A 23028-nucleotide genomic window follows, 5' to 3' on the forward strand; every position below is an offset into this window, starting at 1 on the left:
CCATATCATCAATCATAACTCTGATGTCCAAAAAATCAATTTCTTTACTGCGATTTTATACGTTAAATTGATATTAGTCATTCTGATTTAGCTGATAGATGAAATCACGAAGCCCATACATCTATGTATCGATACCAGCACTGCGTATGGGAAGAGGCGCGAGCACCATCACCAAGAACCTCCCTCTCCCAGAATCTGAGAAAGAGGTTTGAGTACGATGGAGCACACACCACGCCCATCGCAGTGCTACGTTGCTCGAGAAAGAACCTGTCCTTAAAGATGAAAAAATTGTCAGCACAAATTCCAGCAGTTCCAGGACAAGAGAGCACAGATCAGGGTCTAGATTGCTGGTTTCAAGAAAAAAATTTAACCGACCTTAAGCCATTGGAATGTCCAATATTCGTATAGAGCGACTCCACATCATTTGTTACCAGGAGCTTGTCTGGTTCCATAGTTAAGCCACTTAATTTCCCCAGGATGTCTAGTGTCCCTGACATACTGTAGGAGGGCAGCGTCTCCATCAATGGATGAAGGTAATATTGAATGAATTTACATGTTGGATCACATAGCCCTCCAATGCCAGAAACAACAGGATGCCCTGGCGGAACTAGGGGATCCTTGTGGATCTTGGGCAGCAAGTAAAAAGTAGGGATCACCAGATCTTTGACAACAAGGCCCTCATAGATTTTCTTGGGGATGATGCCCTGTTAAAAAGCTTTTTCCATTATCCCACTAAGGATTGCTGAGAAATCACCAACAGGATTTTTAGATAATGAAATGTCTGCTGCCCTATCCCTGAGTTAGCGGAAAGCCTCCTTTTTATACAGATCCGTCAGCCAGATGACCACATTCCCCACCCTTGTCCGCTGGCTTAATAAACACATCCTTCATCAATTTTAATTCCTTCAGCACCTGTCGATGTTGCCTAGTTAAATTGTCCCTCCTCCTTTAACTCGGGATATTTTGAAAATCTGCCAACACAAATCTCGATTTGTGGACATAAAGAAAAGGAGGAGAACGTGGTAGACCTGGTCAGAACGGACGCTGAAAGGTCCCTTGGGCAGGGGTGGTATTCTCCCTTTCAAGTTCCTCCAGGATAGCCACTGTTTCCCGTTCCATTGTAGTGTCAAGGCAATCTACTCCAGCTGGCCCTTGCTGGACAAGATCATAGTAAGGTTGGAGACCCAGGCCTCTGCCTAACATCAAGAGTACTCATGAGACAGGGATAGTTAGGGACCCAGTTCCAGGGACTGTTTTAGGCCCCTCTCCCTTACATCTGTCATAGCTTGACACCTACATACATTATAATTGGCCCCAAATTGTCCTCCATACAGTGTAATACTTCCATATAGTCCTCCATGCACTATAATGGCCCCACATATCTCTCCATACAGTATAATGGTCCCCACATTAAAAATAAAAATACTCGGCTCTCCCCAGTGCTCCAGACTCGACAGCGAGTACTCTGAAGCTCGTCACTGCTCAGCACAGCTGGAGCGGAATAGTGAAGTTATTGCACCTGCTGCGCTGAGACAGTAGATGCAGAAGGAGAATTATGGCTGAGATCCCTTATTCATTCTCACAAAAAATAGCAGTCTCCCAAAAATACAACATCTCAAGACAAAACATTGCTTAACCTCTTAACGACTGCCGATACGCCTTTTAATGGCAGCAGTTAAGGGTACTTAAACCACAGCACCGTTAATTAACGGCGCTGTGGAAAAAGTGAATAGCGCCCCCCCAGAGTCGGATTTTCTCTGGGGTCTCTGTTGTGATTTTGCTTTTTGCTCCCTCTAGTGGTCATTAGTGATTTGACTCTGGAGCTTCTGTTTTTTCCTATATCCTCACCTGGGCTGTTAGTTCAGGGGCGTTGCTATATAAGCTCCCTGGACCTTCAGTTCTATGCCTGGCATCGTGGAAATCAGAGCTAATCTGTTGTGCTCTTGTCCTATGATCCTGGTTCCTGTATTTCAAGCTAAGTCTGCTTCCTTGCTTTTTGCTTTTGTTTAGTTTGGTATTTTTGTCCAGCTTGTTCCAATCTGTATCCTGACCTTTGCTGGAAGCTCTAGGGGGCTGGTGTTCTCCCCCCGGACCGTTAGACGGTTCGGGGGTTCTTGAATCTCCAGCGTGGATTTTTATAGGGTTTTTGTTGACCAGATAAGTTATCTTGCTATATTCTGCTATTAGTAAGCTGGCCTCTCTTTGCTGAACCTGGTTCATTTCTGTGTTTGTCATTTCCTCTTACCTCACCGTTATTATTTGTGGGGGGCTTGTATCTTGCTTTGGGGTCCCTTTCTCTGGAGGCAAGAGAGGTCTTTGTTTTCTTCTCCTAGGGGTAGTTAGATTCTCCGGCTGGCGCGAGTCATATAGCGATCACCGTAGGCATGATCCCCGGCTACTTCTAGTGTTGGCGTTAGGAGTAGCTATTTGGTCAACCCAGTTACCACAGCCCTATGAGCTGGATTTTTGAATCTCGCAGACTTACACGTTCCTCTGAGACCCTGTCCACTGGGGTCATAACAGTATGCCAGGCCAGTATTAAATGTTTAATGCATTGCAGAAGTGGGATTATAAGAAAGAAAATTTTGAGTTTTTTTTTTCCCTCTCTCATTTTTTTTTTTCTTTTCCCCTTTACCTCAGAGTGGCTTAAGCTTGCTGCAGACATGAATGTCCAGACCTTGATTACAAGTGTGGACCAGCTTGCCGCTCGTGTGCAGGGTATACAAGATTATGTTACCAGAAATCCTAGGTCTGAACCCAAGATTCCGATTCCTGAACTGTTTTCAGGAGACCGATTTAAGTTTAGGAATTTCAGGAATAATTGTAAATTGTTTTTGTCCCTGAAACCTTGTTCGTCTGGAGACTCTGCTCAACAAGTAAAAATTGTTATTTCATTCTTACGGGGTGACCCTCAAGATTGGGCTTTTTCGTTGGCGCCAGGAGATCCGGCATTGGCTGATATTGATGCGTTTTTTCTGGCGCTCGGTTTACTTTATGAGGAACCCAATCTTGAGATTCAGGCAGAGAAAGCCTTGCTGGCTATGTCTCAGGGCTAGGACGAGGCTGAGGTGTATTGCCAAAAATTTCGGAAATGGTCCGTGCTGACACATTGGAACGAGTGTGCACTGGCCGCTAATTTTAGAAATGGCCTTTCTGAGGCCATTAAGAATGTTATGGTGGGTTTTCCCATTCCCACAGGTCTGAATGATACCATGTCCCTGGCTATTCAAATTGACCGGCGGTTGCGGGAGCGCAAAACCGCAAATTCCCTCATGTTGTTGTCTGAACAGACACCTGATGTGATGCAATGTGATAGAAAAACCGCAAATTCCCTCATGGTGTTGTCTGAACGGACACCTGATTTGATGCAATGTGATAGAATCCTGACTAGAAATGAGAGGAAAATTCATAGACGCCGGAATGGCTTGTGCTACTACTGTGGTGATTCTACACATGTTATCTCAGCATGCTCTAAACGTATATCTAAGGTTGTTAGTCCTGTCACCGTTGGTAATTTGCATCCTAAGTTTATTCTGTCTGTAACTTTGATTTGTTCACTGTCATCTTATCCTGTCATGGCGTTTGTAGATTCAGGTGCTGCCCTGAGTCTTATGGATCTCTCATTTGCTAAGCGCTGTGGTTTTATTCTTGAACCGGTTTTATTCTTGAACCATTAGAAAATCCTATCCCTCTTAGGGGTATTGATGCTACGCCATTAGCAGAAAATAAACCGCAGTATTGGACACAGGTTACCATGTGCATGACTCCTGAACACCGCGAGGTGATACGTTTTCTCGTTCTACATAAAATGCATGATTTGGTTGTTTTGGGGCTGCCATGATTACAGACCCATAATCCAGTCCTTGACTGGAAGGCTATGTCAGTGTCTAGTTGGGGCTGTCGTGGTATTCATGAGGATTCCCTGCCTGTGTCTATTGCTTCTTCTACGCCTTCGGAAGTTCCGGAGTATTTGTCTGATTATCAGGATGTCTTTAGAGAGTCCAGGTCCAGTGCATTGCCTCCTCATAGGGAATGTGACTGTGCAATAGATTTGATTCCAGGCAGTAAATTTCCTAAGGGAAGACTGTTTAATCTGTCGATACCTGAACATACCGCTATGCGTTCATATATCAAGGAGTCTGGAGAAAGGACACATCCGTCCGTCTTCTTCCCCTCTTGGTGCGGGATTCTTTTTTGTGGCTAAAAAGGACGGATCTTTGAGGCCTTGTATTGACTATCGGCTTTTAAATAAGATCACTGTCAAATTTCAGTATCCTTTGCCGCTGTTGTCTGACTTGTTTGCCCGGATTAAAGGTGCCAAGTGGTTTACCAAGATAGACCTTCGTGGTGCGTACAACCTTGTGCGCATTAAGCAAGGGGATGAATGGAAAACCGCATTCAATACGCCCGAAGGTCATTTTGAGTACTTGGTGATGCCTTTTGGGCTCTCTAATGCCCCTTCAGTTTTTCAGTCCTTTATGCATGACATTTTCCGGAACTATCTGGATAAATTTTTGATCGTTTATCTGGATGATATTCTGGTTTTTTCTGATAATTGGGACTCGCATGTGGAGCAGGTCAGGATGGTCTTTAAAATTTTGCGTGAAAATTCTTTGTTTGTCAAGGGCTCAAAGTGTCTTTTTGGTGTACAGAAGGTTCCCTTTTTGGGGTTCATTTTTTCCCCTTCTGCTGTGGAGATGGACCCAGTCAAGGTCCGAGCTATTCTTGATTGGACTCAGCCCTCGTCAGTTAAGAGTCTTCAGAAGTTCTTGGGTTTCGCTAACTTCTACCGTCGTTTTATCGCTAACTTTTCTAGCATTGTGAAACCTTTGACGGATATGACCAAGAAGGGCTCCGATGTGGTTAATTGGGCTCCTGCTGCCGTGGAGGCTTTCCAGGAGTTGAAACGTCGGTTTACTTCGGCGCCTGTTTTGTGCCAGCCTGATGTCTCGCTTCCCTTTCAGGTTGAGGTGGATGCTTCAGAGATTGGAGCAGGGGCCGTTTTGTCGCAGAGAGGCCCTGGTTGCTCTGTTATGAGACCTTGCGCCTTTTTCTCTAGGAAGTTTTCGCCTGCGGAGCGAAATTATGATGTGGGCAATCGGGAGTTGTTGGCCATGAAATGGGCATTTGAGGAGTGGCGTCATTGGCTCGAGGGTGCTAAGCATCGTGTGGTGGTCTTGACTGATCACAAAAATCTGATGTATCTCGAGTCTGCTAAACGCCTGAATCCTAGACAGGCCCGCTGGTCATTGTTTTTCTCCCGTTTTGACTTTGTTGTCTCGTATTTACCAGGTTAAAAAAATGTGAAGGCCGATGCTCTTTCCAGGAGCTTTGTGCCTGATGCTCCTGGAGTCGCTGAACCTGTTGGTATTCTTAAGGATGGTATTATCTTGTCAGCTATTTCTCCAGATCTGCGACGTGTGTTGCAGAGATTTCAGGCTGATAGGCCTGATTCTTGTCCACCTGACAGACTGTTTGTGCCTGATAAGTGGACCAGCAGAGTCATTTCCGAGGTTCATTCCTCGGTGTTGGCAGGTCACCCAGGAATTTTTGGCACCAGAGATCTGGTGGCCAGATCCTTTTGGTGGCCTTCCTTGTCTAGGGATGTGCGGTCATTTGTACAGTCCTGTGGGACTTGTGCTCGAGCTAAGCCTTGCTGTTCTCGTGCCAGCAGGTTGCTCTTGCCCTTGCCTGTCCCTAAGAGACCTTGGACACATATCTCCATGGATTTCATTTCTGATCTTCCGGTGTCTCAAGGCATGTCTGTTATCTGGGTGATATGTGATCGCTTCTCCAAGATGGTCCATTTGGTTCCTTTGCCTAAGCTGCCTTCCTCTTCCGATCTGGTTCCTGTGTTTTTCCAGAACGTGGTTCGTTTGCACGGCATCCCTGAGAATATTGTGTCAGACAGAGGATCCCAGTTCGTTTCCAGATTCTGGCGATCCTTTTGTAGTAGGATGGGCATTGACTTGTCGTTTTCGTCTGCTTTCCATCCTCAGACTAATGGACAGACGGAGCGAACTAATCAGACTTTGGAGGCTTATTTGAGGTGTTTTGTCTCTGCTGATCAGGACGATTGGGTGACCTTCTTGCCGTTGGCTGAGTTTGCCCTTAATAATCGGGCTAGTTCCGCCACCTTGGTTTTGCCGTTTTTCTGCAACTCTGGTTTCCACCCTCGTTTTTCTTCGGGTCATGTGGAACCTTCTGACTGCCCTGGGGTGGATTCTGTGGTGGATAGGTTGCAGCGGATCTGGAATCTTGTGGTGGACAACTTGAAGTTGTCACAGGAGAGGGCTCAGCGCTTTGCCAACCGCCGCCGCGGTGTGGGTCCCCGACTACGTGTTGGGGATTTGGTGTGGCTTTCTTCCCGCTTTGTTCCTATGAAGGTTTCCTCTCCCAAATTTAAACCTCGTTTTATTGGTCCTTACAAGATATTGGAAATCCTTAATCCTGTATCCTTTCGCCTGGATCTTCCTGTGTCGTTTGCTATCCACAACGTGTTTCATAGGTCCTTGTTGCGGCGGTACGCTGTGCCTGTGGTTCCTTCTGCTGAGCCTCCTGCTCCGGTGTTGGTTGAGGGCGAGTTGGAGTACGTGGTGGAGAAGATCTTGGATTCTCGTCTCTCCAGGCGGAGGCTTCAGTACCTGGTCAAGTGGAAGGGCTATGGTCAGGAAGATAATTCCTGGGTGGTCGCCTCTGATGTTCATGCGGCCGATTTAGTTCGTGCCTTTCACGCCGCTCGTCCTGATCGCCCTGGTGGTCGTGGTGAGGGTTCGGTGACCCCTCACTAAGGGGGGGGTACTATTGTGATTTTGCTTTTTGCTCCCTCTAGTGGTCATTAGTGATTTGACTCTGGAGCTTCTGTTTTTTCCTATATCCTCACCTGGGCCGTTAGTTCAGGGGCGTTGCTATATAAGCTCCCTGGACCTTCAGTTCTATGCCTGGCATCGTGGAAATCAGAGCTAATCTGTTGTGCTCTTGTCCTATGATCCTGGTTCCTGTATTTCAAGCTAAGTCTGCTTCCTTGCTTTTTGCTTTTGTTTAGTTTGGTATTTTTGTCCAGCTTGTTCCAATCTGTATCCTGACCTTTGCTGGAAGCTCTAGGGGGCTGGTGTTCTCCCCCCGGACCGTTAGACGGTTCGGGGGTTCTTGAATCTCCAGCGTGGATTTTTATAGGGTTTTTGTTGACCAGATAAGTTATCTTGCTATATTCTGCTATTAGTAAGCTGGCCTCTCTTTGCTGAACCTGGTTCATTTCTGTGTTTGTCATTTCCTCTTACCTCACCGTTATTATTTGTGGGGGGCTTGTATCTTGCTTTGGGGTCCCTTTCTCTGGAGGCAAGAGAGGTCTTTGTTTTCTTCTCCTAGGGGTAGTTAGATTCTCCGGCTGGCGCGAGTCATATAGCGATCACCGTAGGCATGATCCCCGGCTACTTCTAGTGTTGGCGTTAGGAGTAGCTATTTGGTCAACCCAGTTACCACAGCCCTATGAGCTGGATTTTTGAATCTCGCAGACTTACACGTTCCTCTGAGACCCTGTCCACTGGGGTCATAACAGGTCTCGGTTACCGAAGGTAGCCGAGACCCCAGAGAACATGATTTGGGGTTTTTTTACCGACCCCCGGGTTGCGATCGCCGGTAATTAACCGTTTACCGGCGGTCGCAAAAAAAACCCAAAACGCGATTTCCCTTTTAATTTCTCTGTCCTCCGATGTGATCGCACATCAGAGGACAGAGAAATGGGGTCCCCGATCGTCCCCCGATACTCACCTGTCTCCCCCGGTGCTCCTTGTTCCGGCCAAAAAATGGCAGGCGCAGTGCGCGCGCCGGCCGACGCCCGGAAGATCTTTGGGGTCTCAGCTGCCGGGGGTAGCCGAGACCCCAAAAAACATGATCGGGGTCGGTTTTTACCAACCCCTGTTTTGCGATCGCCGGTAATTAACTGTTTAACGGAAACCGCAAAAAAAAAAAGCGATGTGTAATTCCAGAGGACTGAGAAATAGGGGGATTCGGGGACCCTGTTATACTTACCGGTGTCCCTGTGTCCCCTCCTCGCCGCCGGCTTCTTCCTCCGGTAAGAAAATGGCGGGCGTATGCGCAGTGCGCCCGCCATGATCTGCCGGCCGGCAGGTAGAGGAGTTGGGGCTAAATTTAGGGTTGGGCTAAAGTTAGGGTTAGGGTTGGGGCTAAATTTAGGGTTAGGGTTGGGGCTAGATTTAGGGTTGGGGCTAAAGTTAGGGCTAGGGTTAGGGTTGGGGCTAAATTTAGGGTTCGGGTTGGGGCTAAATTTAGGGTTAGGGTTGGGGCTAAATTTAGGGTTAGTGTTGGGGCTAAATTTAGGGTTGGGGCTAAAGTTAGGTTTAGGGTTGGCTAAAGTTAAGGCTAGGGTTGGGGCTAAAGTTAGGACTAGGGTTGCGGCTAAAGTTAAGGTTAGAGTTGGGATTAGGGTTTGGATTAAGGTTGGCATTAGGGTTACGTTTGGGAGTAGGGTTAGGGGTGTATTGGGATTAGGGTTAGGTTTGAGGTTAGGGTTGAGATTAGGATTAGGGGTGTGTTGGATTTAGGGTTCTGATTAGGGTTATGGTTGTTTTGGGTTAGGGTTGTGATTATCATTAGCGTTGTGATTAGGATTATGGATCGGGTTGGGATTAGGGTTAGGGGTGTGTTAGGGTTGGATTTCGAATTGGGGTTTCCACTGTTTAGGTGCATCAGGGGTTCTGTAAACGCCACAGCCAATTTTGCGTTCAAAAAGTCAAATGGTGCTCCCTCCCTTCTGAGCTCTGCCGTGCGCCCAAACAGTGGTTTACCCCCACATATGGGGCATCAGCGTACTCGGGATAAATTGGACAACTTTTGGGGTCTAATTTCTCCTGTTACCCTTGTGAAAATAAAAACTTGGGCTAAGAAATCTTTTTTGTGGAAATTTTTTTTTTTTTTTAACTTTCACGACTCTGCATTATAAACTTCTGTGAAGCACTTGGGCATTCAAAGTTCTCACAACACATCTAGATAAGTTCCTTGGGGGGGTCTAGTTTCCAATATGGGGTCACTTGTGGGGGGTTTCTACTGTTTAGATACATCGGGGCTCTGCAAATGCAACTTAATGCCCGCAGACCATTCCATCAAAGTCTGCTTTCCAAAACGGCGCTCCTTCCCTTCCGAGCTCTGCTGTGCACCCAAACAGTGGTCCCCCCACACATGGGGTATCAGTGTACTCAGGACAAATTGGACAACAACTTGTGGGGTCCAATTTCTCTTGTTACCCTTGTGAAAATAAAAACTTGGGGGCTAAAAAATCTTTTTTGTGGAAAAATGTTTTTTTATTATTTTCACGACTCTGCATTATAAACTTCTGTGAAGCACTTGGGCATTCAAAGTTCTCACCACACATCTAGATAAGTTCCTTGGGGGGTCTAGTTTCTAAAATAGGGTCACTTGTGGGGGGGTTCTACTGTTTAGGTACATCAGGGGCTCTGCAAACGCAACATAATGCCCGCAGACCATTCTATCAAAGTCTGCATTCCAAAACGGCGCTCCTTCCCTTCCGAGCTCTGCCATGTGCCCAATCAGTGATTTACCCCCACATATGGGGTATCACCCTACTCAGCATAAATTGCACCATAAATTTTGGGGTCCAATTTCTCCTGTTACCCTTGTGAAAGTTAAAATTTGGGGGTGAAAAGATCATTTTTGTGGAAAAAAAATGATTTTTTTATTTTCATGGCTCTACATTATAAACTTTTGTGAAGCAGTTGGGGGTTCATAGTGCTCACCACACATTTAGATAAGCTCTTTGGGGGGTCTAGTTTCCAAAATGGGGTCACTTGTGGGGGGTTTCTACTGTTTAGGTACATCAGGAGCTCTACAAATACAACATGACGCCCGCAGACCATCACATCAAAGTCTGCATTCCAAGCGGCGCTCCTTCCCTCCCGAGCCCCGATGGGTGCCCAAACAGTGCCCCTTCCACATATGGGGTATCAACGTACTCAGGACAAACTGGTCAACAGATTTTGGGGTCCAATATCTCCTGTTACCCTTGAGAAAATAAAAAATTACAGGCTAAAAAATCAATTTTGAGGAAAAAAAAGGATTTTTTATTTTCACAGCTCTATGTTATAAATTTCTATGAAGCACTTGGGGGTTTAAAGTGCTCACCACACATCTAAATAAGTTCCTTAAGGGATCTAGTTTCCAAAATGGGGTCACTTGTGGGGGCTTTCTACTGTTTAGGCACACAGGGGCTCTCCAAACGCGACATGGTGTCCGATCTCAATTCCAGCCAATTCTACATTGAAAAAGTCAAACGGTGCTCCTTCACTTCCAAGCTCTGCAATGCGCCCAAACAGTGGTTTACCCCCACATATGGGGTATCGACGTACTCAGGAGAAATTGCACAACAACCTTTGTGGTCCAATTTCTCCTGTTACCCTTGTGAAAATAAAAATTTGGGGGCAAAAAGATCATTTTTGTACAAAAAATGTGAATTTTTATTTTCACGGCTCTACGTTATAAACTTCTGTGAAGCACCTGAGTGAAATCGCTTTGCCATGTTGCAGTTACTTACAGTGATGCCTGCTTCTATCACTACATGCTGCCGTACTGACTGAGGGCAGCCCCAGTGATATAGGAGGCGGATATATCAGCATCTTTTGGCGGCTCAGGTGCCCCATGAACTTGTAGTAAAAGCCTCCGTCTAGAACATTCCATGTGAGTTTTCCTTCTGTCTGTGACTTTTTCATTATTACTGTCACAGCTTTGACATCCAGGAAAATATCTGAAGAATATCAAAACTGATGCCATAATGGAGACAGGAGAAAGTGATGTGCGGGATGATGAGTGGTGCAAAGAGGACGTTCCTACAGGTAACTGCCCCAGTGAGGAGTCGCCACTAAATAAAACAGAAGACTCAATATCTCCTCATTCACCGGACCGGACAATTGAAGTTTTATGTTATATGTTTTTTTTATATCCAAGAAGTATCGTTTCTCCTTGCGGAGATTGAAATGCTAAGCATGCCGAGATGAGGAGACTTAAAGCTGCAATGCTCCTCCTGGAAATATGCAAATTGTCTCTTCAGAGAGGAAGAGGACTAGAACTCTAGTGCCACCTATTGGAAGTAGGAATCCTAAAAGTCAATGTCGACCCTTTAACGAGCCTTGTCACATGACTTCAGTACCCTGAAACACAGTATCTGCAAATTGAGATTCTGGTTTGGCTATTATCCTAAGTCATGTGACAAGGCTCGTTAAAGGATCGACATTGACTTTTAGGATTGCTACTTCCAATAGGTGTCACTAGAGTCCTAGTTCTCTTCCTCTCTGATGAGACAATTTGTGGTTTTTTTGGCCACAGATTTCCCCATTCGGCTACAATACAGATTACATAGGGTTGACATTGTGATAGTGCAATATGTAATAAGACCGGTTGTGTATCTATAGTATGGATTTAAGAATAGACTGCGATGATAGATCAAAGACGCGTGACAGACCTCATTGGCAAAGTATCTACTTTAGTGTTTTACATCATATCCATCAAGGTTCTGGTTCCAGGATTAATATATAACCTAAGTAACCTATTTAATATATGGAACTAGCTGGAGATTAGAAAAAAAACTGTTTTAAGGTAATTGTCTCATAGTTACAGCCAGGAGTAGATTATAAGAGAAAGTAGAGAATTGCCTGTGCTTATCCAACTTTATATTTCTCCATGGCCATGGCTTCCTAATACACGACCATACAGCTCCTCTGTTCTGCATGTAGCGGTCAGCGATTGTGTGAGACAGACACCACCTAGTAGTACTGACACCTGAGCATTTCTCTAAGCACAAGTGACACAATATGAGCAAGTCCTGCACTCTGTCACATGGAGGATTGGGTGCCAGTGGTCGATGTGAAGTGTTCAGTGAAGAATAGACATAATTACCACAGCAGTCATTAGAGGATGCAATATGGAATCCAATTATGCTTTATTATTCTAAAACAGTCCAGACCACAGACATAGACATGTAATTATAGATGTTAGTATAGATATTACTTGTACCTGACTCTGCTGACTGCACTATCCGTGAAATCCACCATAGCCATGACGGTTCGGCCAAGCATTCATCTATTATCTATATGGAGAGAGAACAAAGCTGCTCCCACATCATGAATCCATGCTTGTTACAGGTCTATATCTGCCTGTGTAAGTCATAAAGAGAACCTGTCAGCTACAGAAATACTATTTACGTTCACATATATTGGTAACCTGTATTTAAATAGTATTTAAAGCATGTTAGGCTGTTTTACTGGGATAGCGGCTACCAGGAGAAATGGAAATATGTTCCTTGCAGCCGCTCGCTTAAAGGGACACTGTCACCTGAATTTGGAGGGAACAATCTTTAGACCTACGGGCGGGGTTTTCGGGTGTTTGATGCACCCTTTCCTTACCTGCCGGCTGCATGCTGGCTGCAATATTAGATTGAAGTTCATTCTCTGTCCTCCGTAGTACATGCCTGCACAAGGCAAGGCAATCTTGCCTTGTGCAGGCATGTACTACGGAGGACAGAGAATGAACTTCAATCCAATAATGCAGCCGGCGGGTAAGGAAAGGGTGCATCAAACACCCGAAAACCCCGCCCCTAGGTCTAAAGATTGTTCTCTCCAAATTCAGGTGACAGTGTCCCTTTAAAGTCCTTGAGGTGGTGCATGAAGCTCTTAACACAGAGAGGTGACTGCTACAGCCCTCTACGTCTACTGAAGAATAAAATCAAGCGGCTGCAAGAAGAATATAATTTCATCAATGAGCAGTGATTGATGGTACAGAAGGTGATTGGGGCTTTTTAGCTTTCATCTAGATGAAGGAATGATGATTTGTTTCCTTATTTCATGGCTTTTTTATTATTGCAGAACATCCTCAATTTACACAAAGGGGATAATGTGCTGTCAACAACGATCGTTTTTATTTTCATATAAAATATGCGACCAATGACAAATGTTTTATTATTTGATGTTTCCTCTGGCCAACGATTGGGAATGAACATTAGCACAATTGATTCTTTGTGAAATCATCATATCATGTAAATTACACCATTAGTCAGTTAATAATAGCACTTTGCTACACACTTTTCAATTTATATGTATTTTTTATTTTTACTTTTTATATTTAGATAAATATACCGTATTTTTCGGACTATAAGACGCACCGTACTATAAGACGCACCCCAAATTTGGGGTGAAAATTGCCGAAAAAAAGATTTTTTTATAAGATGGGGGTCCGTCGTATTGTCCCAATTTAAGATCTCTTACCTGAGGGCAGGCAGTGGCAGAGCAGGGTCACAGGAGGCATGGTGGTGGCAGAGGTGAGGTGATGCTGAGGTGCGGTGGAACGGCGTGCACCTGAGCAGGGTCCCATCCTGCTTAGGCGGGCGACGCCATGGCCTGGTGTCCATGGGGAGGTTGCTGTGGCGGCGGCAGATGTGCGGTCACTTCCTCAGGTGGCAGCGGCCAGGGTCCCTTCCACAGTTGAGGTGACGCCACAGCAGTAGTGAAGGAGAGCAGCAGAGCTGGGTGGTTTTCCTAGTGGCGGCGGGCTTACCGGCATTGTGGCGGCAACAGAGGTGCGGGCATGATGTGGCACGGTGAGCTGTATGGCGTGAGCAGTGTCCCTTCCACATTTGAGATGACGCCACAGCAGTAGTGAAGGAGAGCAGCAGAGCTGGGTGGTTTTCCTGGTGGCGGCGGGCTTACCGGCATTGTGGCGGCGACAGAGGTGCGGGCATGATGTGGCGCGGTGAGCTGTATGGCCTGAGCAGGGTCCCTTCCACATTTGAGGTGACGCCACAGCAGTATTGAAGGAGAGCAGCAGAGCTGGGTGGTTTTCCTGGTGGCGGCGGGCTTACCGGCATTGTGGCGGCGACAGAGGTGCGGGCATGATGTGGCACGGTGAGCTGTATGGCGTGAGCAGGTCCCATCCATATTTGAGGTGAATCCGCGGCCCGGTATTGATGGAGAGCAGCAGCGCTGGTGAGTTACGGTATTTTCCAATGGCGGCGGCCATCTTGCTGAGGCCGCGCGTGCGCAGATTCACTACTCTGCGTCCCAGGGCTTCAGGAAAATGGCCGCCGCGATCTCCATCTGCGCACGCGCGGCCTCCCGCGGCCATTTTCCTGAAGCCCTGGGACGCAGAGTAGTGAATCTGCGCACGCGCGGCCTCAGCAAGATGGCCGCCGCCACCGGAAAATACCGTAACCAGCGCTGCTGCTCTCCATCAATACCGGGCGGCGGATTCACCTCAAATGTGCACAAGACCCTGCTCACGCCATACAGCTCACAGCGCCACATCATCCCCACACCTCTGTCGCCGCCACAATGCCGGTAAGCCTGCGTTCCGAATATAAGACGCACCCCCCATTTTCCTCACAATTTTTTTTGGGAAAAAGTGCGTCTTATATGCCGAAAAATACGGTAAGTATTAAGGTTATTTGACTCAAAAATCACATCAGTTATATTCTTGACAGATGGTCGTACCAGGAGCTCCAGAATCCAAAAAAGCATTGCACAAAACCCATATGAAGAACATTCTAACATCTCAGACATGGATTCTTTTAAAGTACAATGTCCTAATTCATCACAGACTGTTAAACAAAATAAAAGTCACAGAAGAAGCTTGGAAAATAAAAAAGCTCCCACAAGGAAGAAGCCATTTTCATGTTCAGAATGTGGAAAATATTTCACAGAAAAATCACGTCTTGTTAGACATGAGAGAACTCACACAGGAGTGAAGCCATTTTCATGCTCAGAATGTGGAAAATGTTTTGCTCTAAAACCACATCTCGTCACACATGAGAGAGTTCACACAGGAGAGAAGCCATTTTCATGTTCAGAATGTGGGAAATGTTTTTCAGATAAATCAGCTCTTGTTAGACATGTGAGAATTCACACAGGAGAGAAGCCATTTTCATGTTCAAAATGTGGAAAATGTTTTACAGAGAAATCACATCTTGTTACACATGAGAGAATTCACACTGGAGAGAAGCCATTTTCATGTTCAGAATGTGGGAAATGTTTTATAAATAAATTTTCTCTTGTTTCACATGACAAAATTCACACAGGAGAAAAGCCATTTTCATGCTCAGAATGTGGAAAATGTTTTGCTCTAAAATCAAGTCTTGTTAAACATGAGAGAATTCACACAGGAGAGAAGCCATTTTCATGTTTGGAATGTGGGAAATGTTTTACAACGAAATCAGGACTTGTTACACACGAGAGAGTTCACACAGGAGAGAAGCCATTTTCATGTTCGGCATGTGGGAAATGTTTTTCAGATAAATCAGCTCTTGTTAAACATGTGAGAATTCACACAAGAGAGAAGCCGTTTTCATGTTCAGAATGTGGGAAATGTTTTTCAGATAAATCAGCTCTTGTTAAACATGTGAGAATTCACACAGGAGAGAAGCCATTTTCATGCTCAGAATGTGGAAAATATTTTACTCTAAAATCAGCTCTTGTTAATCATGAGAGAAATCACACAGGAGAGAAGCCATTTTCATGTTTAGAATGTGGAAAATGTTTTAAAGACAATCGAAATCTTTATACACATAAGAGAGTTCACACAGGAGTGAAGCCATTTTCATGCTCAGAATGTGGAAAATGTTTTGCTCTAAAACCACATCTCGTCATACATGAGAGAGTTCACACAGGAGAGAAGCCATTTTCATGTTCAGAATGTGGGAAATGTTTTTCAGATAAATCAGCTCTTGATAGACATGTGAGAATTCACACAGGAGAGAAGCCATTTTCATGCTCAGAATGTGGAAAATATTTTACTCTAAAATCATATCTTGTTAGTCATGAGAGAAATCACACAGGAGAGAAGCCATTTTCATGTTTAGAATGTGGAAAATGTTTTAAAGACAAAGGAAATCTTTTTACACATAAGAGAGTTCACACAGGAGTGAAGCCATTTTCATGCTCAGAATGTGGAAAATGTTTTGCTCATAAACCATATCTCGTCAAACATGAGAGAGTTCACACAGGAGTGAAGCCATTTTCATGCTCAGAATGTGGAAAATGTTTTGCTCAAAAACCACATCTCGTCACACATGAGAGAGTTCACACAGGAGAGACGCCATTTTCATGTTCGGAATGAGGGAAATGTTTTTCAAATAAATCAGCTCTTGTTAATCATGTGAGAATTCACACAGGAGAGAAGCCATTTTCATGTTCAGAATGTGGGAAATGTTTTTCAGATAAATCAACTCTTGTTACATGTCAGGGAATTCACACAGTAGAGAAGCCATTTTATGTCCTGAATGTGGGATATTTTTTTATTTAAAGTCACAACTTGTTAGACATGAGGCAACTCACATTGGGTAAGAAGGCATTGTAATCAATTAGTGACCAAACCTAATTTTTGAAACCTGATGTTACTTTTTGCAGTAATAACGATGGAATGTCTCATATCCCAGTAATTCTGAAAATATTTTTTTCCTTATATGTTGTGCTTTATTTTCCAGCTTTGAATGCTGTGATGCAGCGGTAGCACCGTATGCAGTGAAACAGCAGTGACCCAAGCAAGTTCAAAGAAAACGTTCCTTTAATATGTTACTTCACACAGTCCATTAGAAATACACAGTACACGGCTTCTTCACACAGTCCATTAGAAATGGATAGTGTACGGCTTTAGTTTGAAGTCCATAAACGGGCCAGATTTCCCTTTATCCAGTTTCCCTGGGTGACCGCACGCCGGTACCAAGTCTCTTTACTCACGCTGTGCACCACACGCTAGATCCTTTCGGATTGCAGCCGGGTAAACATAAGACAGCTAGAGACGCATGGTGTTGGTCTCTTTTTTTTTTTTTTTTTTTAAACCCTTTGTATTGAAGGATTCTACAAAATAAGATAACAAACATATGATATATCATAACGTCAAAATAATCCATATATCAACATTCACATTGACATAGATATTACAAAATACCTTCAATAATAAAGTATACAAACAAATAAAACATAACCTTCAGTATAATATATTTTACCGAGCATTGCACTTCCTAATCAACAAAGTTTTTATAAATGTTTTAAAGCTCGTACCAGATCAGGTTGTAATAGACAAATGTTATTATTCCTACATAGATCATAACATTTGTAATCCAGAATAGATATACACATCAGGGACCATGTCGCAAGATTGAATAGACTATAGCACCAGGAGCCAGATGCGTCAATGGCAAGTCACACCACCTTTCCCAAATCTTTTGAAATTTCTGGGGACATCCTCTGTTTCTGTATAGTATGTTTTCATAAGGAATTACATCATTCACAAGATTCTTCCACTGATTAATCGAAGGAGATTTCCCCCCATCCACCTCAATACTATCGCTTTTCTAGCCATAAATAGAGCTTCCTGAAGAAATATTCTATCATGGTGGACCCACATCTCCTCATCCACGACCCCCAGAATTTACAATTCCGGTCCACATTCGATCGGTATCCCCATTATCCGCTCCAATGTGCAGTGCCTTTGTGAAAGTATTTGGCTCCCTGGAACTTTTCAACCATTTCCTACATATCATGCTTCAAACATTAAGATACCAAATGTACATTTTTGGTGAAGAATGAACAACAAGTGGAATATAATTGTGAATTTGAACAAAATGTATTGTTTATTTTAAGTTTTTGTGGAAATTCAGAAACTGAAAAGTGGGGCGTGCAATATTATTCGGCCCCTTTACTTTCAGTGCAGCAAACTCACTCCAGAAGTTCATTGTGGATCTCTGAATGATCCAATGTTGTCCTAAATGCCTAATGATGATAAAATAATCCACCTGTGTGTAATCAAGTCTCCTTATAAATGCACCTGCTCTGTGATAGTCTCAGGGTTCTGTTTCAAGCACAGAGAGCATCATGAAGGCCAAGGAACAAACCATGCAGGTCTGTGATACTGTTGTGGAGAAATTTAAAGCCGGATTTGGATGCAAAATGATTTCCAAAACTTTAAACATCCCAAGGAGCACTGTGCAAGTGATCATATTGAAATGGAAGGGGTATCATACCACTGCAAATCTACCAAGACCTGGCCGTCCCTATAAACTTTCACCTCAAACAAGGAGGAGACTGATCAGAGATGCAGCCAAGAGGCCCATGATCACTCTGGATGAACTGCAGAGATCTACAGCTGAGGTGGGACAATCAGTCATACACTGCACAAATCTGGACTTTATGGAAGAGTGCAAAACCAAAAAAAGAAAAAACTTCACACAAGGCAAGAAGTACCATAAAAGCATATATCTTTATTGTAGAATATTGTATAAAAGTACACGGCAATACCACAAGTACAAGAACAGTGGGGGACCAATTTAAAACTCCCCATGTCCACCTCAGTAGCGCAGCACAAAGCTTGCACAAAATAATTGAACATTAATCAGTAAGGCATAAAACGCCCTCAGTGAGCAAAATAGGACTAGTAAATATACAAATATATACGTAAAAGATTATGATTATATATCAGGCAGTAAAGCTATAAATGCAGGTAGTAAAATACCAACAATCTTTATATAGGGCTAACATATTCCGCAGCGCTTTACAGGTTGTACACATTATCATCGCTGTCCCCGTTGGGGCTCACAATCTAGGTTCCCTATCAGTATGTCTTTAGAATGTGGGAGGAAATTGGAGTACCCAGAGGAAACCCACGCAAACACAGAGAGAACATACAAACTCTTTGCAGATGTTGCCCTTGGTGGGGTTTGAACCCAGGACTCCAGTGCTGCAAGGCTGCTGTGCTGACCACTGCGCCACCGTGCTGCCAAACAACAATGACAAAAGTCCTGTATAAGCACAATGAGGACAGAGTGTAACACTGTCAGCAGCCTATATATACATAACAAACATTTGAACATGAGGCATAGTTACCAATGAGGGAGTATACGGAGGACCCACCACACCCGATGCGCGTTTCGCAAGAAATGCTTCGTCCAGTGGTGGTTAGGTACTGGCCAGTTGAGTGTAAATATATATACACTCACTGGCCACTTTATTAGGTACACCATGCTAGTAACGGGTTGGACCCTCTTTTGCCTTCAGAACTGCCTCAATTCTTCGTGGCATAGATTCAACAAGGTGCTGGAAGCATTCCTCAGAGATTTTGGTCCATATTGACATGATGGCATCACACAGTTGCCGCAGATTTGTCGGCTGCACATCCCTGATGCGAATCTCCCGTTCCACCACATCCCAAAGATTTCATGTTGTTTACGCCAAATTCTGACCCTACCATCCGAATGTCGCAGCAGAAATCGAGACTCATCAGACCAAGCAACGTTTTTCCAATCTTCTACTGTCCAATTTCGATGAGCTTGTGCAAATTGTAGCCTCAGTTTCCTGTTCTTAGCTGAAAGGAGTGGTACCCGGTGTGGTCTTCTGCTGCTGTAGCCCATCTGCCTCAAAGTTCGACGCACTGTGCGTTCAGAGATGCTCTTAGGCCTACCTTGGTTGTAACGGGTGGCGATTTGAGTCACTGTTGCCTTTCTATCAGCTCGAACCAGTCTGCCCATTCTCCTCTGACCTCTGGCATCAACAAGGCATTTCCGCCCACAGAACTGCCGCTCACTGGATTTTTTTTCTTTTTCGGACCATTCTCTGTAAACCCTAGAGATGGTTGTGCGTGAAAATCCCAGTAGATCAGCAGTTTCTGAAATACTCAGACCAGCCCTTCTGGCACCAACAACCATGCCACGTTCAAAGGCACTCAAATCACCTTTCTTCCCCATACTGATGCTCGGTTTGAACTGCAGGAGATTGTCTTGACCATGTCTACATGCCTAAATGCACTGAGTTGCCGCCATGTGATTGGCTGATTAGAAATTAAGTGTTAACAAGAAGTTGGACAGGTGTACCTAATAAAGTGGCCAGTGAGTGTATATATAGCAAATAGCCAATGATAGAGCCGAAAACTAAGAAGTAATTACCCATCACCTATGAGGCATACCAACGATTGGACACCCAGCTTTGCGATAGACCGAGCAGCATTCATTACAGGCGTGCAGCGTCAAACAAACCGGAAGAGGATACATCACTTCCCAGCAATTAAAGCGCGCTTGCGCAGAAAATCCATTCTTGTCCGCAAGTTCAATGCGCCCGCTGTAATAAGACTGCAAAACGTCAGATGCCGTAACAATAGTGTGACGTTCGAGGCGCCACCTATTAGGTACGCCCACAACGTCAGAGCAAGGCGGGCAAGCATAAAAACGTAAGTGGGTGAATGGAACCCAAGGAACCGATTACTAAATAGTAACCATGACATAATTGCCAAATAAGAAAATATTTCAGCCGTCAAACAATGGAAAATATCCGAGTACCGAACCAATGTAAAATATATATAGAAAAAGCCGACCTAAAAAAAGGAAATGAAATTAGGGGTTAATCAGCAATTAAACATAAAAAACAAAGATATAACAACTATATACATATATATAGTGAAGATATGTGTATGTATCTAAAGTGCAATGTGCTCATAATGTGCAAAAAAAAGCTCTGAATAAATGAACTGCAATTAGTTCACTGGAAGCAATGTAAAGAATCACTTCCTATCGGATAATGACATGATAATTTAAAACACCAAATTTTAATGATAAAGAAATAATATGAAAAAAACATAAATATATACATTAAAGGGAATAAAGAGAACCTTAGGCATACCAAGGGCACGTAAAAAAGTACAAATGTAGTGAAGCATATAAAAATCCTATCAACAGGACTAGCTGATGGCTATATACTCAACTGGCCAGTACCTAACCACCTCTGGACGAAGCATTTCTTGCGAACCGCGCGTCGGGTGTGGTGGGTCCACCGTATGTTAGGAGTCGAGTTTCCTCTGCTGCACAAGGGGGAATCTCGATCCGTGTTTGCTGCAGTCTCCCATTCTCCATCGGCCGCAGTGGAGCCTGCTCAGCAGAGACGTCAGTCCCAGCGTCTCACTGAGCTTGATTCTGTGCAAAGGGTTACTGCTGCTTCTCCAGCCTCTGCTATTGTACCCTGCACTGATCTGCGGCGAGCAGGTTTTTCTGGGACTAAGTCCTGCTTTGCACACACTGAGCATGCCCAGGGTAAGATCTCTCAGTGGAGATCAAGGGTGAGATGCTCAGGTACTGCAGCCAAATCTATTGGTCCTTCTAGGAAGGTCCTGTAGGTACACAGGCTCTGTGGCAGTCTCTCATTGGTCCTTTTTAGGAAGGTACTGTAAGTGCTGCAGCTATTTAAGGCTCGCATGGCCGCACGGCCATGCGCTAGTAAATTCCTAAGTTATGTGCTTTGCGCCAGTGTGGTCATGTGCTTGAATGTGTTCAGGGACCCGGCTGAAATCAGCCCCTAGAATGCTGGCACCTCCGACAAGGAGATTGTGTATGAGTGTATTCAGGGACCTGGCTGAAATAAGCCCCTAGAATGCTGGCACCTCCGGCGAGGAGTGTTGTGTGCATGCATGACCACTGACTCCTCTCATCTGGGTAGTTAGCCTGTGCCTCTGTGAGAGTCTAACAGGGCACAGAGCTTTGCTTTCTCGGCCGCTCTGTGAAGCTAACAGAGCTGGTTCATTGTGCCGCCATTCACTTAGCAGCAGGATCTTTCCTGCACGGTGGATCCCGGGTTGCGAACGCACCAATCCCATCAATAAATATATTCGGTGCGTTCCGCAAACCCTAGCACCGTATACTCCCTCATTGGTAACTATGCCTTATGTCCAAATGTTTGTTATGTATATACAGTTATATGAAAAAGTTGTTTTTTTTGCAACAGCTATTTCAGTTTCATATATCTAATAACTGTTGGACACAGTAATGTTTCTGCCTTGAAATGAGGTTTATTGTACTAACAGAAAATGTGCAATCTGCATTCAAACAAAATTTGATAGGTGCATAAGTATGGGCACCCTTATCATTTTCTTGTTTTAAATACTCCTACCTACTTTTTACTGACTTCCTAAAGCACTTTTTTTGGTTTTGTAACCTCATTGAGCTTTGAACTTCATAGCCAGGTGTATGCAATCATGAGAAAAGCTACTTAAAGTGGCCACTTGCATGTTGTTCTCCTGTTTGAATATCTCCTCTGAAGAGTGGCATCATGGGCTCCTCAAAACAACTGTCAAATGATCTGAAAACAAAGATTATTCAAAATAGTTGTTCACGGGAAGGATACAAAAAGCTGTCTTAAGAGATTTAACCTGTCAATTTCCACTGTGAGGAACATAGTAAGGAAATGGAAGAACACAGGTACAGTTCTTGTTAAGGCTAGAAATGGCAGGCCAAGAAAAACATCAGAAAGGCAGAGAAGAAGAATGGTGAGATCAGTCCAGGACAATCCTCAGACCACCTCCAGAAAGCTGCAGCATCAACTTGCTGCAGATGGTGTCACTGTGCATCAGTCAACTATACAACGCACTTTGCACAAGGAGAAGCTGTATGGGAGAGTGATGCTAAAGAAGCCGTTTCTGCAAGCACGCCACAAACAGAGTCGGCTGAGGTATGCAAAAGCACATTTGGAGAAGCAAATTTCTTTTTGGAAGAAGGTCCTGTGGACTGATGAAACCAAGATTGAGTTGTTTGGTCATGCAAAAAGGCGTTATGCATGGCGGCAAAAAAACAGCATTCCAAAAAAAACACTGCTACCCACAGTAAAATTTGGTGGAGGTTCCATCATGCTTTGGGGCTGTGTGGCCAATGCCGGCACCGGGAATCTTGTTAAAGTTGAGGGATTCTTGGATTCCTCTCAATATCCGCAGATTCTTGACAATAATGTGCATGAATCAGTGACAAAGTTGAAGTTACGCAGGGGATGGATCTTTCAGCAAGACAATGATCCAAAACACCGCTCCAAATCTACTCAGGCATTCATGCAGAGGAACAATTACACTGTTCTGGAATGGCATCCCAGTCCCCAGACCTGAATATCATTGAACATCTGTGGGATCATTTCTAGAGGGCTGTCCATGCTCGGCGACCATCAAACTTAACTGAACTGGAATTGTTTTGTAAAGAGGAATGGTCAAAAA

At 44.4% G+C, this 23028-nt stretch overlaps 1 protein-coding gene across 1 annotated transcript in view; it reads left to right on the forward strand.

The window, feature by feature from the left end:
* LOC143785884 (uncharacterized) overlaps positions 1-18379 on the forward strand; it is a 57331-nt gene extending 38952 nt beyond the window's left edge. Inside the window, exons 2-3 of the mRNA XM_077275025.1 lie at positions 10757-10865; positions 14501-18379. Coding sequence (XP_077131140.1) covers positions 10805-10865; positions 14501-16131 — 1692 coding nt within the window. The 5' untranslated portion in view covers positions 10757-10804 and the 3' untranslated portion in view covers positions 16132-18379. The remainder of the gene's footprint in view (positions 1-10756; positions 10866-14500) is intronic.
* The last annotated feature ends 4649 nt before the right edge of the window (positions 18380-23028 follow it).

The sequence above is a fragment of the Ranitomeya variabilis genome, chromosome 7 (genome assembly GCF_051348905.1).
Source record: "Ranitomeya variabilis isolate aRanVar5 chromosome 7, aRanVar5.hap1, whole genome shotgun sequence".
In the NCBI taxonomy this organism is placed as follows: domain Eukaryota; kingdom Metazoa; phylum Chordata; class Amphibia; order Anura; family Dendrobatidae; genus Ranitomeya; species Ranitomeya variabilis.